The sequence below is a fragment of the Cornus florida genome, unplaced genomic scaffold (assembly GCF_030987335.1).
Source record: "Cornus florida cultivar Cherokee Brave unplaced genomic scaffold, ASM3098733v1 CherokeeBrave_3.0.0_Hap2_Chr02, whole genome shotgun sequence".
NCBI classification, from domain to species: Eukaryota; Viridiplantae; Streptophyta; class Magnoliopsida; order Cornales; family Cornaceae; genus Cornus; species Cornus florida.
The window spans coordinates 74,875,093-74,892,442 of NW_026775572.1; the positions used below are offsets into that span (position 1 = coordinate 74,875,093).

General features: G+C 36.6%; 1 protein-coding gene across 1 annotated transcript; it reads right to left on the reverse strand.

Annotated features, from left to right (window-relative positions):
* Positions 1-11,888: 11,888 nt before the first annotated feature.
* LOC132296429 (cysteine-rich receptor-like protein kinase 42) lies at positions 11,889-17,138 on the reverse strand. The gene is made up of 7 exons (XM_059794634.1): positions 16,403-17,138; positions 15,998-16,131; positions 15,683-15,808; positions 14,690-14,900; positions 13,722-13,929; positions 13,385-13,535; positions 11,889-12,725 (listed from the first exon to the last, which is right to left on the reverse strand). The coding sequence occupies exons 1-7, from the start codon at positions 17,136-17,138 to the stop codon at positions 12,339-12,341; spliced, it is 1,953 nt and encodes a 650-aa protein (XP_059650617.1). The 3' UTR covers positions 11,889-12,338.
* Between the last annotated feature and the right edge of the window lie 212 nt (positions 17,139-17,350).

Here is a 17,350-nt window from a genome sequence, read left to right on the forward strand (position 1 = left end):
TTAATATATTTAACAATTTATTCATCAAGTAACGTACCAATGCTTGTCAACATTGAATCAGACGGATAAAATGTAATTACAGATGACAACAACTACTTCTTTTCATTTCTATGTCCTAATTAATAAGTAAATTTGGCTTTTAGTTTCAGACTAGCAGTACGAGATGACAGACATTGATGTTTTTGGATATTCTCTTGGAGAACATGAGGCAGTTAATAAACAGCAAGGACGAATTGATTGTCAAGCCTTATATAGACAAGCGCAAAATTGAAGGGCTTTATGAGGAGATGCAGTTTCTGTAAAAATTTATGAAAGATTCGGATGAGAAACGATACGAGCATGAGAAGCTAAATGCTATTGTGACAAACATAAGAGACCTCACTTACAGGGTTGAAGATATAATTGACGGCTTTCTCCATCAACTCATCAGCCACAGACAGATATACGATTCTGTCGGGCAGATAATGGGCAAAACAGAATTGGTTGGGCATTTTTTTTTGTTTTTTCTGATAGGATATGTTTGTTTACTCGGCTACTCCATCACTACCAGTACTCAGGAATTATCAATTCTTACCTACGGGGCCCAAATGGGGTATTTCTTTCTCATGATTCTTATTTGTTTACGCTGGTATTTTGTCATGAAAGAAATTAAGTTAATCAACGTGCTGATAAGGAAATGTGGTGGTTTCTTTGAAATCCCAGCTCTGTCAGTTTTCTTGCATTTATGTTTTACTACTTTATCACTCATGGATCCTCAAAACCTATCATCGTGCTGGTGCAGAAATGGTTGGATTTCCTATTACTTAAATTGGTTTGTTTGCTTCTATTTCTTGTTTTCTTAAGCTGCGGCTACTTTCTTGCTTATGGATTTCCATATCCGATCAATGTGCTGCTAGGGAAATGTCGTGATTTCTTATTTCTCAACTTTAGTGATGTCATAGAAGAGATTAAGTTAATCAGGACACGAGTCACAGAGATTTATGAAAAGAAGATGTATGGCATTGGCATCATAGGGGTCCAGAAAATTGGGAAGCCTTCTAATGGAGCTTTATCAAGACCTATCAGTCCAACATTACAGGAAGAAACAATAGTGGGTTTTGATGATGAAACTGTTGAAAAATAAACTTGATTTTAGTATTTAATTAGTCATTTCAAGTATTTGTCTTACACAGTGTATGTGGGCATTTAGCATATTAGTGGGTAGAAAATTATCTTAATGAGAATTAGTATATAAGAGTTAGTGTGATGATGAAGGTTATGTAAAATCGAGAGTCATGGAAGTTATGCCTACTAAATGTTATGTTAGTGGGAGTTATACCTACTAAATATCATGTTAATGGTAATAGTGGGTGTAATTAGGCGTTTAAATGTAATGGTTACACGTACATATGTGAGGCCTATATAATCATGCACTCTAGTTATTTTAGAATGAGAATAAGTGAAATAATATATTTCTTCCTCCATTTCTCTTTCAAATTATATAGAGTTGTATATGTTTGTATAGATCACTATTTTAACAAAGTGGTATCAGAGCAAAGTCAGAAAGTGGTATCAGAGCAAAAGCCAACAAAGTGGTATCAGAGCTAGTTTGTGAGAGAGAGAAGGAATGGCAAATAATTCAATTCCATTTCAAGTGCCTCGATTCACTAAAGAAAACTATGAAAATTGGTGTATCCATATGAAGGAAATTTTGGGAGCACAAGATGTGTGGGAAGTTGTTTCCAAAGGTTATGATGAGCCAGAAGATGTGGCAACTTTGTCTCAAGTCAAAAAAAGATGTTTTACAAGCCTTGAGAAAGAAGGACCAAAAGGCGATGATGACCATCCATCAATGTTTGGATGATGGAATGCTACAAAGAGTTGCTAGTGTAGAAAATGTAAAGCAACTATGGGAGATTCTTCAAAATTCCTTCTAAGGAGTTGATAAAGTGAAGAAGGTTTGCCTCCAAACGTTATAAGGTGAATTTAAAACATTGCATATGAAGGAATCTGAATTAATTTTAGATTATTTTTCAAGGGTACTGGCTATTGTAAATCAACTAAGGAGATATGGCGAAACCACCATAACTGATACAAGGGTCGTTGAAAAGATCCTTTGGTCGTTGGATTCTAAATTCAACTACATTGTTGTAGCTATTAAAGAGTCAAATGATTTGGATTCTATAACTGTTGATCAACTCATAGGTTCGTTACAAGCTCATGAAGAAAAGATGGTGAAGAAACAAGAAGCTTTGGAGCAAGTGCTACAAACAAAGTTTTCGTTAAACGAAAGAGACGAAAAACATGGAGGAAATCAAAGGGGCCAAGGACGTGGAAATGCACGTGGCCAAGGAAGAGGAAGAGGCCGTGGAAAAGGAGAAAGAAGCGGTCAACGCACAACCAACAATGAAGAAAAAGTCCATTACTCACAATAAATAAGAGGTCGTGGTAGAAGAAATTACTCAAGGTCATTATCAAAGCCAGGTTTCATGTTCAGAGCCTAGACGATCCTGAAGGTCTGACTAAGTTGATCCTAGAAGGTTCAATATTTTGAGAAAAACTTGTTTCTCCTTGATGATGATGATGAAGAGAGAAAATGTATTTTCTTAGTGAGAAGATGATATTCTCTAATTACAAGAGAATGAGAATCATCATGACTTCATATCTCAAAGCATGTGATTTGTGGGATGTTGTTGAAGAAGATCCAAAGAATGGCATGTCCAACAAGATTCATGTGAAAAAAAAAAAAAAAAAGGCATTGGTAATGTTGCAAATGACAATACATCAAGAAATTTAGGAGTATTTTGGAGAGTCCAAAACTCCAAGTTCTATTTAGAAGATATTCGAGACCATTGTTTCCAATCACAGAGGTGAATCACTACCCATAGAGTATTGGGTATAATGCTTTGAGGATGATGAGTTTACGAAGTCAAATTATGACAGTTTTGAGGATAAAATTATGGAGAATGAAGAGGCGTATAATGCAAATCAAGTTGAAGAATTTGAGGAACAACTTGAAATAGTGAATGATGAAGAGATAAAGAAAGATGTTGAGGAAGAGACATAATCTCCTTAACTTTGGATTTCCTATCACTCATAGATCGTTAAAACCTATCATCGTGCTGATGCAGAAATGGTTTGATTTCCTATTACTTAAATTGGTTCGTTTGCTTGTATTTCTTGTTTGTTTAAGCTGTGGCTACTTTCTTGCTTATGGATTTCCATATTTGATCAACGTGCTGCTAGGGAAATGTCCTGATTTCTTATTTCTCAACTTTAGCAATGTCATGGAAGAGATTACGTTAATCAAGACATAAGTGATGGAGATTTATGAGAAGAAGAAGTATAGCATTGGCGTCCTAAGGGTCCAGTAAATTGGGAAGCCTTCTAATAGAGCTTTATCACATGAAGAAACAATAGTGGGTTTCGATGATGAAGCAACGACAATAATTGAGCTGCTTACTGAAGAACATGAAAGGCAATTAAAAGTTGTGTCAATTGTTGGAATGCCTGGACTCGGTAAGAAAACATTAGGCAGAAAAGTATACAATCATCCTCTGTAATGACCCACTCCACCACATGGTATAATATTATCCGCTTTGGGCCTGAGCCCGCACGGTTTTGCTCTTAGGCGTTATGCTAAAAGGCCTCATACCAAATGGAGCGATACACCTATATATAAGCACTTCACCTTTTTCCTTTCCCAGGTGATGTAGGACTGTGCACCCGTAGCTCCCCAGTGTGGTAGCCTGTCAGTGTCTCGCACCCACCCACGGCACACTCGCCAACAGGGTCATCACAATCCATCCCCCTTGGAGGCCCGACGTCCCCGTCGGCACACTTCCTGCTAGGTCAGGCTCTGATACCATTTGTAACGATCCACTCCACCACATGGTATGATATTGTCCGCTTTGGGCCTGAGCCCGCACAATTTTGCTCTTGGGCTTAACCCTAAAAGGCTTCATACCAATTAGAGTGACACACCTACATATAAGCACTTCACTTTTCCCTTTCCCTTTCCCAGGCGATGTGGGACTATGCACCCGTAGCTCGCTAGTGTAGTAAGCTATCAGTGTCTCGCACCCGCCCACGGCACACCCGCCCATAGGGTCATCACATCCTCTCATCCAATATTACTTTCATATTCGTGCTTGGACTTTTGTGTCTCAAGTGTATCAGAAAAGGGATATGCTGCTTGCCACTTTTCGCTCTGCTTTCCAATTTAGATATGAAATTTTCCATTTTTCGTTCTACTTCATAAATAAATCAGCAATGAGAAGTTAGGCGAAGACTTGTACAAACGCTTGAAAAGGAGGAGATATCTTCTTGTAGTGGATGATATATGGAATGTACAAGCCTGGGATGATTTGAAAAGATATTTTCCAAATGACAAAAATGGAAGTAGAATTATATTCACTAGTCGGCATGAAGGTGCGGCTTTAGCTTTGCATGCTAAATTTCACCGATTGCGTTTTCTAGATGAAAATGAGAGTTGGGATCTATTATGACTAAAGACATTTCGGGAAGGTAGTTGCCCTCCATAGTTGATGGAAACTGGAAAGCAAATTGCTAGAAAATGTCAAGGACTTCCCTTTGCAATTATTGTAATAGCTGGGCTTCTTGCAAAAAAAGACAAGACACTTGAATGGTGGAAGCATGTTGCTGAAAGTGTAAGTTCATACATTGTTCATGACCCTGAGAAATACATGGACACATTAGCACGAAGTTATAACCACTTGCCTCTGCACTTGAGACCGTGTTTTCTCTATTTTGGAGCATTCCCAGAAGACTATGAAATCCCTGTGCGACAATTGATATGGTTGTGGATCGCTGAGGGATTCATATGGAAAAATGACGAGAAAAGCTTGGAGGAAGTGGCAGGGGATTACTTGATGGATCTGATTGATAGAAGTCTTGTAACTGTTTCCAAGAAAAGGTTTAATGGTGCAGTCAAAGCATGTCGTGTCCATGATCTCTTACATGACTGTTGCTTGAGAAAAGGTCAGGAAGAGAATTTCCTTCGTAAGTTTTCCAAATAAGCTTACCCAAAGAGTTTATTAATGGAGATTATTCTAGAGGCGTATTTTTGGTGGATTGACAGATTTCATCCTTCAATTATTGCAAATACACAACGTCGCATATGTGTTCATTCTAATGTTGCTGATTTGACTTCTTCAGAGAATTTATCTTACGCCAATGCATCCAGAATCCGTTCTATCTTGTCCTTTGGCCCTTCAGATTGGTGGAATAACTTGTGTCTAATGAATGCACCATTCATTTATCAAGAATTCATACTTTTTAAGGTTTTGAATTTATCATCCTTCCAAATTCCTTCATTTCCATGGGAAATTTCAGAGTTAGTTCTTCTAAGGTATTTAGCGCTTCTAGTTGGAAAAGATACATATTTCCCCCCATCAATATCCAACCTCTTGAACCTAGAAATCCTTAGTGTTGAAGGACTAAAAGGGTCGTTAGTTTTATCACATAATGTATGGAAGTTGGTAAAGTTGAGGCATCTCTACACTAATCTGCTCCTTGAAATATAGAGAGTACCTGATGATGGCTTCTGCTTTGTTTTGGATGGCCTACAAACCTTGGGCAAGCTGCATCTTTATAGTGGAGAGGAAGAATCCTTGAAATGGATTCCCAACCTTAACAAACTAAAATGTTATATAAGGAAAGGATTGAATGGGGATGATCATTTTCCAGAATTAGACTTTCTGATTCACCTTTTTTTTTCCTAGTTGGGTACTCACACACACATGCCTCCATAAAGGCTTGAACCCCTAACCTCTTTTTGAGAAGTAGGGGTTTGGTACCGCTAGGCCACTGGCCTGTTGGTTTTCTGATTCACCTTGAAACCTTGAATGTGATCAGTGAGTGCAAAAGGTTTTTCCGTCTAGATCCCCCCAAGTCTAAAAAGTCTAACTTTATCATATGTTGGTCTAAGTTGAGAGCAAATTTTTGGCTGTGAATTCAACTCCTTCTTCACCTTTATATTTCAACCTTTGTTTGTTATATTCAGTTGGCAACACAAGAATCTTGCACTTTTCCATTAAGCCTCATAACATTTTTCTAGATGGAGACTTATGCCCAAAGATCTCTGATTTTCCAATTTTTTTTTTTTTTTTTTTTTTTTTAAACTATGCCCAAAGAAAGAAAGTATCATATCAATGTTAGGTGCAAGAGGGACAGTTGGGTATATTGCTCCTAAAATATTTTCAAGAAGCTTCGGAGGAGTATCTCACAAGTCAAATGTCTATAGTTCTGCAATTATGGTTTTAGAGATGGTTAGAGAGAGAGAGAGAATATTAATGTTGGAGTTGATCGTACCAGTGAAATATATTTTCCACACTGGATATACAAGCGTGTGGAGCTAGATGACAATTTGGGATTGTATGGTATAATGAATGAAAAGCAAAATGAAAAAGCAAGGAAGATGATAATATTTGGCTTATGCTGCATACAAACTGACCCCTCAAATAGGCCATCCATAAATAAGGTGATTGAAATGTTAGAAGGGAGCCTAGAGTCCTTGCAAATCCTACCCAAGCCATTCTTGTTGTGATAACCCGTAAGAATTAGACTTGGATTATTAGTATTTTGTGACTTTAGTATTTGTTTTTAGTGGATTAGTTTAATTATTATTTTTATTTAGTTGGTGGGTTTTGATGAAGCTTTGGTTACATGTTAGAATGTTAGCATATTATGGGTGATATATTTTTTTATACAATTGTATGTATGTGGTGATGATGGAGGCTATGTATATGATGATGGTGGATGGATAAAATAAAGGAAGAAAAATTGGGTAGCTGATCCGTGGAAAGTGATGGAGGTCATTTGTGTGTGTGTGTGTGTGTGTGTGTGTGTGTGTGTGTATATATATATATATATATATTTATTGTGTGTACTGTTGGGTAATTGAAAGATTGGGATAAGAAGGAAGCAAAGTGGGAGTGGGAAGAGAGAGAAATTGAGATTGTAATGGAGATGCAGTCGTGGGACCCACAAAGAGATTTTTTTTTTACCCAAGAGTCTTTAGCTTTGAATTTCCTTCATGTGGGCTAAATTAGTGTGTTGTTAAGTCATGTCAGATAGAGATTTGAATTTATAGAAAAGTGAAATAAGGTAATAATGTGGTGGAACCATTAGGTGACATTTGGAGTGAAGTTTTTGGTTTTGTCTGATGGAGAGGTGATGGGTGAGCAGTGGTAAGTCGGTGGAGGCATTATAATTTTAGTGTGTGTATGCACATTGAGTTAACTAAAGAAAAGAGAGAGAGTTTGAGGGCAGAATGAGCCGAGAGAAAAAACATTAGAGTATGAGTTTGAGAACATAGACAGAGGGTCAAGAGTTGTAGAGGCGGCCGGAAGCTTGGTGATTTTGGTGATCCAGTGAAGAAATTCTTTTTCAGTGTAGGGTTTTCTATACCTTGAATGGCATGGGGAGGTTTTGCTTCAATAGTTTTTATTAAATGTTTTGATTAAATGCATATTTGTTTTGTTTATATACTCACATGAATATGTATGTTTTGTGAAGCTATTTTGTTAAACCTCCATGAAATTCTTGTTATGGTTTTTCTTACTTGGACTTTTTGTTTCACCACCCTCTAGTTTCAGGTACCGAAGATGAACGAAAATTGCTAGATATGGGCTTAGGCTGAAGAGTCGGCGTTGTAGGATTTATTTTATTTATTTTGGAAATTTTTATGTATATTTTGAGGAAATTGATTTTGTATAAAAGAGGGTATTTTTTTATGATCCTGGGTGTATTTTGATGTATCTGGATTTGTTTAAATCGAGGATTTCACTAAAAAAAAATTCGGGGTCATGACACTTGTCTTCTCCCCCAAGACAACCTGCAGATTCTTCAACCAAACAAATATTGTAATTATGTAATTTAAAGTTAATGGTTGGTCTATGTCCTAGGGTTTGCTCATTTAACGTCAAAATCTCATTTGAGTAATGTAATCTAAATTCAATCATATGGCTAAATAGGATGTTACACTTATGATCTTACAGAGTTGGGTGTGGGATTTTCTATTCTGCATCTAGACATAAACAAAATTAAATATAAAAAGAAATTCAAACATCAATAACCAACAATTCAGTTTTACTTTTCATCTTTGATCACAGTTTGTTCAAGAGGATCCACATGCATCTGAAACAGTAAAAATAAAATATTTAAAAAATATATGAAAGCATCAAGTACTACAGTGAGTCTATGAAGTGTAGCATTAAGAATTCATATCCTTCGAATATGACCATATCTGAAAAATCAACAAGAACTCTTTATAATACTTACTTGTAATTCTCACCAAAAAAAAAAAAAAAAAAAAAAAAAAAAAAAGATCACATCATTTGGGCAAAATGGATCTCAAAGCAATTAATAAAGCATAGATGTGTTTGGGAGCTAAACATACCTCAGCAATGCAGTAGGTTGTGGAGAAAGCTTATGCACGCTTTACACACTCTCCGTGTTCACGATTTTCAAAACTTGTCTAAAAAGTCCACACATATAAGTGTCAACATCCTCTTCTCCACACACACCATGTGGAACGTCAAAATTCCCCCTAGTCGATTGGACTTTTCTGGTGTGGAGATCCTCCAATATTCCCCACCAATCTTCCATTATATGGCTAGCAATCCAGCAAAAGCTCGTCTGCTTAGGCAAAAAAATCTATGCTCTATTTTGGCCATTTATTCAAACACATTGTGGGTTCCATATAGCCATACCCAATTGAATCTCTCGGGTTAATTGGTGCTCCCACCACTGGAAGTTCTACATATATATATATATATATATATATATATATATATATATATATATATATATATTAGGACAGAATTATTAAAAACAATAAAAATGGAAAAGAGGGACACAAATTTTGAAGTCCAAAGGTTAATATGAATCTATTTTCTCAGTCAATGTAATATAAATAAAAGGCAGTTCGCGTCAAACCACTCACATACGGGTAGGGCTGTAACTCGGGCGGGCTAGGCGGGGTATAACTTAAGCCCAATCCACCATATGAAATGCTAAATCTAAGCCCAACCTTAACCCTATCCTCAACCCTAACTACTAGACCCGAACCCAACCCATCCTTCTACTTTCAAATTCGGACTTACAACTCGAGCTTAGATTTTGTGTTAAAACTTCGGGTTAATTTGGGTTCCTCATATAGCTAATCTTACACCGAAAATTTAATATGATCTTGAATTAGTTTTACATTAAATTATTCTTAGAAAAGAAAATGGTCAAAGATTTTTTTGTAGATTTTTAATAAATTACAAATAAATTCTTAGAAAATTAAGTCTCCTAAATGTTAACATACAATAAGTTAAAATTTAACAAAAGAAGTTGAAAAGAAAAAAAAGGTAATCATAGTTTAAATATTATATACAATGTATTTTAAAGTAAATATATATATGAAAATAATATTATAATTCGGATTCGGATTGGCTCGGGTTGCTAGCACTTCAACCCAAGCCCAACCCTAATTTAATTCGGGGTGAGAGTTTTCAACTCAAGCCTGCAAAAAATCAAGTTGGGTTCGGGTTTCCCAACCCAAGTTGTACCCCTACACAAGGGCAGATGCCACACGGTCGGTGAAGTTTCAATTTTTAGAGGTTTAGCAGTAGTAACTCAAACCACTCACAGAATTAATGCAATAGATTTTTTTTTTTTTTTTTTTTTTTCGAATGGTAAATGAATGCAATAATTGCAGATGCCAAATGTTAGCTGAAACTCCAATATGCCGGAGAGGGGGTAAACCCTAGCAAACTGTAGCAAGCTCAGAAACCCTAATTCGGCCGGTGCTAGAGAGATAAAGGGTGAAACAGTCACAAGGAGTAACTGGACAACAAGACTTGTATTTCATTAGAAATGGGCCTTAGAACTGGCATTTTGTTAATCCAAATTTACTATTGAAATTAAGAAACGGCTATATACAAGTGGAGTTAAGGGTTTGTTTGGATATATAGGAGACAGAAGAAAAGAATTAATAATATTAGTTACAAGAGAAAAGAAAAAAAAAATAAAATGAACAATAATCTCTATTTATGTTTGGATAGATAGAAGAGGAAAGAAAAGAAATAATAATATTCTTGTTTGGATATGATAGATTGGAGAAAATAAAAGAGAGGATAACAACCAAATTACTATCATATCATTTTAAATAAAATGGATATAAGTGGTATAATAAATTTTTTTTTTTTAATTGTTGAGGACAGTTTTAAAATTATGAAAATACTAGTTAAACATTGTCCTTTCTTTTCCTATCTTCTTATTTTTTGAGATAAAATGAAGGACAAGGAGGGTACTTAAAAATAAAAAATAAAAAAACTATGCCAACCCAATTTTTAAAAAGTTGATATAAAATTGGAAAGAAAAAGAAAATTGCTAGTTAGATGATGACTACAAAATCTCTGTAACTATTCCAAACCACTCTAAGAACAGAGAAATAAGAGAAGTAATAGAGTAACTAACAAGGTTTCTAAGAGCCAAGAGGTAAAACTTTACTATGAGCAGCAGAAAAAGAAGACCATATATCTTGCTTTATTGTGAGCTTAGTTTCTTTGTATTATCAAAGTAACAACTAACAAGGGAAGATAAAACGACATCAGCAATAAATCAAAATATTAGGGTAGAAAATGAAATTACAATTATTTGAAATTAGCTACAACCCAAGTGATGAATGAGTACAATTAAACAAGATGGTTGTAAAAAACCGAAATTTATGGACATAAAACTATCCAAATTGGTGACGAATGACCAGAATTCTCTGCGCAACAAGTTTTCTTGGAAGTGCAAAATAGTAAAGTGCTGAAACAGTGACTGCCCAACCCAAGCAATTAAACGTGCCATCAGTCAAACTGGAAAGAGTGTCTCCATGTGTCAATAAACACTACAGTGGTTTATCCGCAAAAGCTGAGTAGGAGAGTAACCAGGATGGTGTGCTGCATCATTGTCCTTAATGTTGTAGGAGATACCATGTTGCTGCCTACAAATAGCACCAAAAACACATCTCCTTCGTCTTCTCCCGCAGTGCTCAATCATTTCCCGTGATAAAAAATTTACCACCGTACTACTTTAACAACCATTTGGAGTAATCGCTTTCCATCTTAGAGATGTCAACACTAAATCTAGTTTCACATTTATAAATGAGATGCAAATGACCTCTAGACTCCCCAAAATGCAGGAATACATTATGAGAGGTATTCTTCGAAGTTGAAGCAAAACAAGTTTGTAGTGAAGTGATTTGGAAGGATCAAAAGCCAAATATAGAGGGTCGGCACAATAACTAGTGCAAGCAAGGGAGGAACTAGTAATGGAAGCAAGGGAGGAACTAGTAATGGGTTAACCTGGGGCTATAGCCCAGGTCCAATTGAAAAAAAAAAAATTAGTACTATTATTCCTATAAGTCTATGTACTATTCTTCCTCTTCCTATCAGCCCAGCTCAATCCATAGTATTTCTATAAATAAAAAGAGTAATAAAATTTGCAAAGGTTAAGCCTTAAATATGAGTAAGTCCACGAATCATAGACATGTTCAATCACAAAATAAATCATAATAAATATAATAGGGCCCAACCTAGTAAATCAAACACATTGTTAGTCTATGAAAGAAGACCTAAACTCTTCGTGTGTAAGGCACTAAGGCATAGGTGGATGGATATCATAGATTATTATTGTTAATCCAATGAAATATTGAATTTTATTTTTGTAAAAAAATAAAAATAAAAATAAAAGGCTTTGTTGATGATTTGGTAATTTCTTGTTAAATTGGATAATTTATTATATAATGAATTAATAACTAGTCAGGGGCGGTGCACATAAGTTTTTCTTTCTAATGTGAATTTATTGATAAGGAACATATATATCTTGCATTTGTGTAGTTTTTTGTTTTAATACTTGTATGAAGTAAATTTTAATGAATTCTTGACTGTGAAAATACATTAGAGTTTGAAAGTGTAAATGTGTTAGAAAGTTGTAAATTATTGGGTTTAATTGAATAACTGATGCATGATAATTATATATTTAGAGCATGGATGACGTATTAAATAATCATGGGTTTAATTGTTTTTAGTCCTCCCTATTTTGCAATCCTGACTCCGCCCCTGAATGCAAGGGAAGATTCCAGAATTGCAAACTTGGTAAGATCTGGGACCGTAGCCTGGCTTAGTTAAAACAGCAAAGTAGCAAACCATTGCAGGACTGTATTGATATCGTACATATAGGGAAAGCGAGCTAAATACTTGGTTTTTACAACGTCATCATCTGTATCTGTGTCCATGAGAGGAATGTATTTGATTTGAGTTCGGGATTTACAGGCGAAGAACAGACCAGAGATTTTGGGATCAGGGTGCAATTGCAGTTGTGGATCTTGAGTTTGTAAGAGCTGATGTGCTAGCAGTTGCGGTTGCAGATTCGGTGTTGGTGGTGGAACCTAATGTATGGGAACTGGAGTCCCCTGAAGTTCCGGCAGTGGAAGACGAGGAATTGGGGCGGCGAGACCTTCTATATCCGGAACCAGGGCGTCCAGGTCTAATTGGTTCTTCGAGTGTGCCAAGCTCCTTCGATAGACTTACCACCACACGACGCATGGTGGGCCGCAAATGTGGATCAGCTTGTGTGCACAGCAACCCTATCTGTATGCACTTTGCTACCTGATCAGGAACTGCTGATGGTACCAATGCAGGGTCCATGACCTCCAAACTGTTACCTTCCTTGTACAACTTGAATGCCTGCATCGCAATGAGTTTATTTTGCATTATCTTAGGGATGACTTTTTGGATTCCTTCATATGATAGAACAGCAAAATTAACAACCAGAAAATTAAGCTCTGGAACACGGTCCATATGACATTTATTACAATCATTGTTTCTGAAACACCAAGAAATTTAATGAGAAAAAAAGTAAAATTAAAAACTCAACTTCTTAGGACTAGTTTATATCCACCAGATCTAATCCAATCTTGGGTCAGTAAGCATGTGCCATTATAGGCCAGATTCGCAATGCAACCCCTAACGCTAAATGAGCAAAATTTAATTTTGTATATAAAATAATATATTATATTATTATTCTTTGATGTATCCATGCTTTATATTCATATCCTATTGTTGTGAGATTTGTTATATTGTCGTGTTCATATCCTGTCATACCTGTATCCCTTATCCTTATCCGTGCTTCTTGGAGTAAAACTTCTGTCAAACATTGATTAAATTAAATTTCCAGTTACGAGAAAACAATTCTGGAATTTTTTAATAAAATCTTACACACATGCATACTGGCCACCAAAGAAGAATTCCTGAATCAGACACTGTTTACCAACTTCAAGTGATGACGATGGTTTCAGAATTGATGTAATCAAGAAATGCATCCATCAATATTATAAAATTCTTACCCATTCCGGTAGATTATGAGAATCTAGACTTGGGTTGAAAGCTGAGTTCTTTCGACCACTGACTAGCTCTAAAACCAGAACTCCAAAGCTGAATACATCTGTCTTCACAGATAGATATCCATGCATGATATATCCGGGCGCCATGTACCCACTGTTTTCAAGATACCTTACCAAAAAGTTCAGAGAGGTGGACTTGATGAAATGATATACCCAATTCAGTGACTACCATAAAAAACAGGAAAATAATAATAATAATAATAATAAAGGAAAAAAAAATTAAAAATAAAGAAAAGAAAAAGAAACAAGAAGCCCAAGGAAAGGGTCCTCAATGACTTACCTGGTACCAGCTACGCGGGTATTGATGTCATTGCCAAAATCAGCAATCTTTGGGGCCCATTTATCGTCAAGCAGGATGTTGCTAGCCTTGATATCACGGTGGATAATGCGATAGTGAGAGTCTTCATGAAGGTAGAGCAAGCCTCGAGCAACACCCGCAATTATATCATACCTTCGCTTCCAATCAAGGGCATCTTTTCTACCAAAATCTAATCAAGACCATTTAGATCAGCATCACTATCACTCTGTATTAACCCTATTTGTCTCTGTTCTACTCAAATGATAATGGAATTCTAAACTATAATGTCAATATGGGGTGGTCCCGCCATGTGATCAAATATCATCAGAAATATGATTCCAACTCCGTGCCACCAGTTTCATGCTTCCAAATATGACTGGAGCTGGAGATAATATCGGTGAGACTGTCTGTCTCAAAAACAAAACGAAATATACTTAATCTAACTAGCCTCTGAGACTGATGGAACCAATAAATCAGTGATCCTGGCTCTCATTTTGGTTGCTTGTCATTGCCCTGTGGTTACCGAACAGTGAGTTCGTCGTGGATTGAGGAGGTTATGGTGGATTGCTGTGGAGATTTTTCATCTAGGGTTTTTCGGTGTCATAGCATTTTGGTGAACTCCATTAATTGATATGTACAACTCTAATTCATAAATTGATATGAATCGTATGGACGGTGATTGATGCACAAACACCTCTCTGTTTAACATAATTTACAAATATTATAAAATTTGAGTTAATATAACACACATCTATAGTCACATAAGTAGCCAATAATGCAATCATCCTCGTTGGAACTTGGGACCTAACCAAGATGTAAAACTCAAATAATAGAATGTTGAAAAAGACTAAAGCAGAAGACAACTTTATTTCTTTCTCTTTTTTCTTTCAATGAACTTCTTTGAGACAATAATAGAATGTTGAAAAAGATTAAAGCAGAAGAGAACTTACCGAAGAGAAGCTTGTCAAGGCTCTCATTAGCTACATACTGATACACAAGTAGCTTCTCAGCACCATGTGTGCAGTATCCCAATAATGTTACAACATAGCGGTGTTGCACACGAGCAAGAAGTTTCGCCTCATTCGTGAACTCTTTCTTCCACTGATTTAAGCTCTGCAACAACTTCTTCACCGCAATCTCTCTCCCATCCTCCAACTTCCCCTACATGTTCAAACACCTAACAATTATATATGTTTTTGCAGCAGCAACACCAACAACAAACAGAGCATTTTTCCCAACTACTTGGGGTCGGCTACATAAATCATATTTTTCCATTCCGCTCTATCTAAGGCCATAGCCTAAGTCCAACCATGTTAACTTTGGTCCTCCCTGTTGTGCGGAAGCGTGGGCCCAATAAATAAATAATGGTGGTTGTGATCACACACACAAGAATAATACACTCACAAAATAATAAATAGGAGAAAATACAAACATAAAAGGAAGACAAAGATTTACATGGTTCGGCAATGTGCCTACGTCCACGGGAGCTCAAGATCAATGTACTAATATCAAAACCCAAAGGGTTACAAAAGGCTCACAAATGAGAAAATAAATATTATTTTCTCCAAACTCTCTTTGCTCACTTGAATGCTCTTGGATGATTTTCGAATGAATGAAACTATGAGATACAAGGTCTATTTATAGCCAACAAATCTCCCTGATGATGTAAGCAATGATGTAAGCAAAGCCTGATGTAAGCGATGACATATGCAAAGCCTGAGGTAAGCGATGACATATGCAACTGCTGATGTAAGCGATGACATATTTTGAGCCAATTCCAAATTTGAAACTCCAAATTTGTCAACAATCTCCACCTTGGCGAAAAATTCTATACACCTTTTCAAACATAATCTTGAACTGCCTCCAATTGCGCCCAAAAGCGCTCATACTCGCAGGATGTTAATCAAGTCTAAGCAATACTCAAAATTGACCTTCGTTACAACCTTCGTCAGCATATCTGCGGGATTATCTGTAGTCCCAATCTTCTGAAGAAGAATATCGCCTTCATCCAAAATTTCATAAACAAAATGGAAACGGACATCGATGTGTTTTGTACGTGAATGATGAACCTGGTTCTTTGCCAAATAAATAGCACTTTAACTATCGCAGTAGACATCAACATGCTCCTGAAGAATCCCCAAGTCCTCAATCAACCCATGTAGCCATACGGCTTCCTTAATGGCCTCTGTCACTGCCATTTACTCTGCCTCTGTTGTAGACAAAGCAACTGTAGGCTGTAATATTGACCTCCAACTCACCAGTCCTTTAACAAGTGTGAACACATAACCTATAGTTGACCGACGTTTATCCAAATCACCAGCATAGTCTGAATCCACATATCCAACCAAATGCTGACCAAGTCTATCATCCCGCTCAAATTTTAAACCAACATCTACAGTACCATGGATGTACCATAGAATCCATTTCACTGCCTGCCAATGACCTTTACCTAGGTCATGCTTATACCTGCTCACCATACTAACGGCCTGTGAAATGTCGGGTCTCGTTCACACCATTCCATACATTAAACTTCCAACTGCGCTCGCATACAGAACATGAGCCATTTACGCACGCTCTTCATCTATGCATGGAGATAATGAAAGCACTAATCTTAAAATGAGGGGCCAAAGGGGTACTTATAGGTTTAGTATTCAAGTTCATACCAAACTGATGTAGCACCTTCTTCAAATATTGCTTCTGAGATAAACAAACAGTGTCCTTCATTCTATCTCTTTTAATCTCCATCCCAAGTATCTTCTTAGCTTCACCAAGATCCTTCATTTCAAACTCAGTACTTAACTGAATCTTTAACTTATCAATTTCAACTTTGTTCTTAGATGCAATCAACATATCATCAACATATAAGAGCAAATATACAAATAATCCATCACGAAGCTTACGAAAATACACACAGTGATTAAAATGGCTTCTTGTGTACTGCTGCCTTTTCATGAACTGATCAAATCGTTTGTACCACTGCCTTGGACTTTGTTTCAACCCATACAACGACTTCTTCAGTTTGTAAACCCAATTTTCCTTACCAGCAACCTTGAATCCATTTGGCTGAGATATATAGATCTCCTCCTCCAAATCTCCGTGTAAGAAGGCAGTTCTGACATCGACTTGAGCTAACTCGAGGTCAAACTGTGCAACCAAAGCTAGTAAAATTCGAATAGAAGAGTGTTTTACAACAGGTGAAAATACCTCATTATAATCAATCCCTTCCTTTTGCGCGTAGCCTTTCGCCACCAATCTAGCCTTAAATCTCACACTGTCTTGCCCTGAAGAACCTTCTTTCTTGGTGTATACCCACTTGCACCCAATCGCCATCTTCTCCTTTGGAAGCTGGACCAACTTCCAAGTCTGATTCATATAAAGAGACTGCATCTCCTCGTCCATTGCTTTCTTTCAATCTACACTTTCTGAACTTCTGACAGCTTCTGCATAGGTAGATGGGATGTCATCATCAACTATGGGTAGTGCGTATGCCACCATATCAGTAAACCATGCAGGTTTCTTTATTCTCTTTTTGATCTACCAATTGCAATAGAATATGGTTGCTGTGGAGACTCTTAGGTAGGAGCCTCCTCCTCATCTGTACCTGTTTCCTC

Bases quoted from the DNA above. Each gene is read 5' to 3' on its own strand.
- LOC132296429 (XM_059794634.1), bottom strand. From the start codon at position 17,138: ATGGACGAGGAGATGCAGTCTCTTTATATGAATCAGACTTGGAAGTTG. The intron at 15,809-15,997 runs GTGAGTTGGAGG...GCAAAGAACCAG, and splicing joins TCACACTTGTTAAAGGACTG to GTTCATCATTCACGTACAAA. The intron at 14,901-15,682 runs GTTGTAACGAAG...TTGAACATGTAG, and splicing joins CCGCAGATATGCTGACGAAG to GGGAAGTTGGAGGATGGGAG.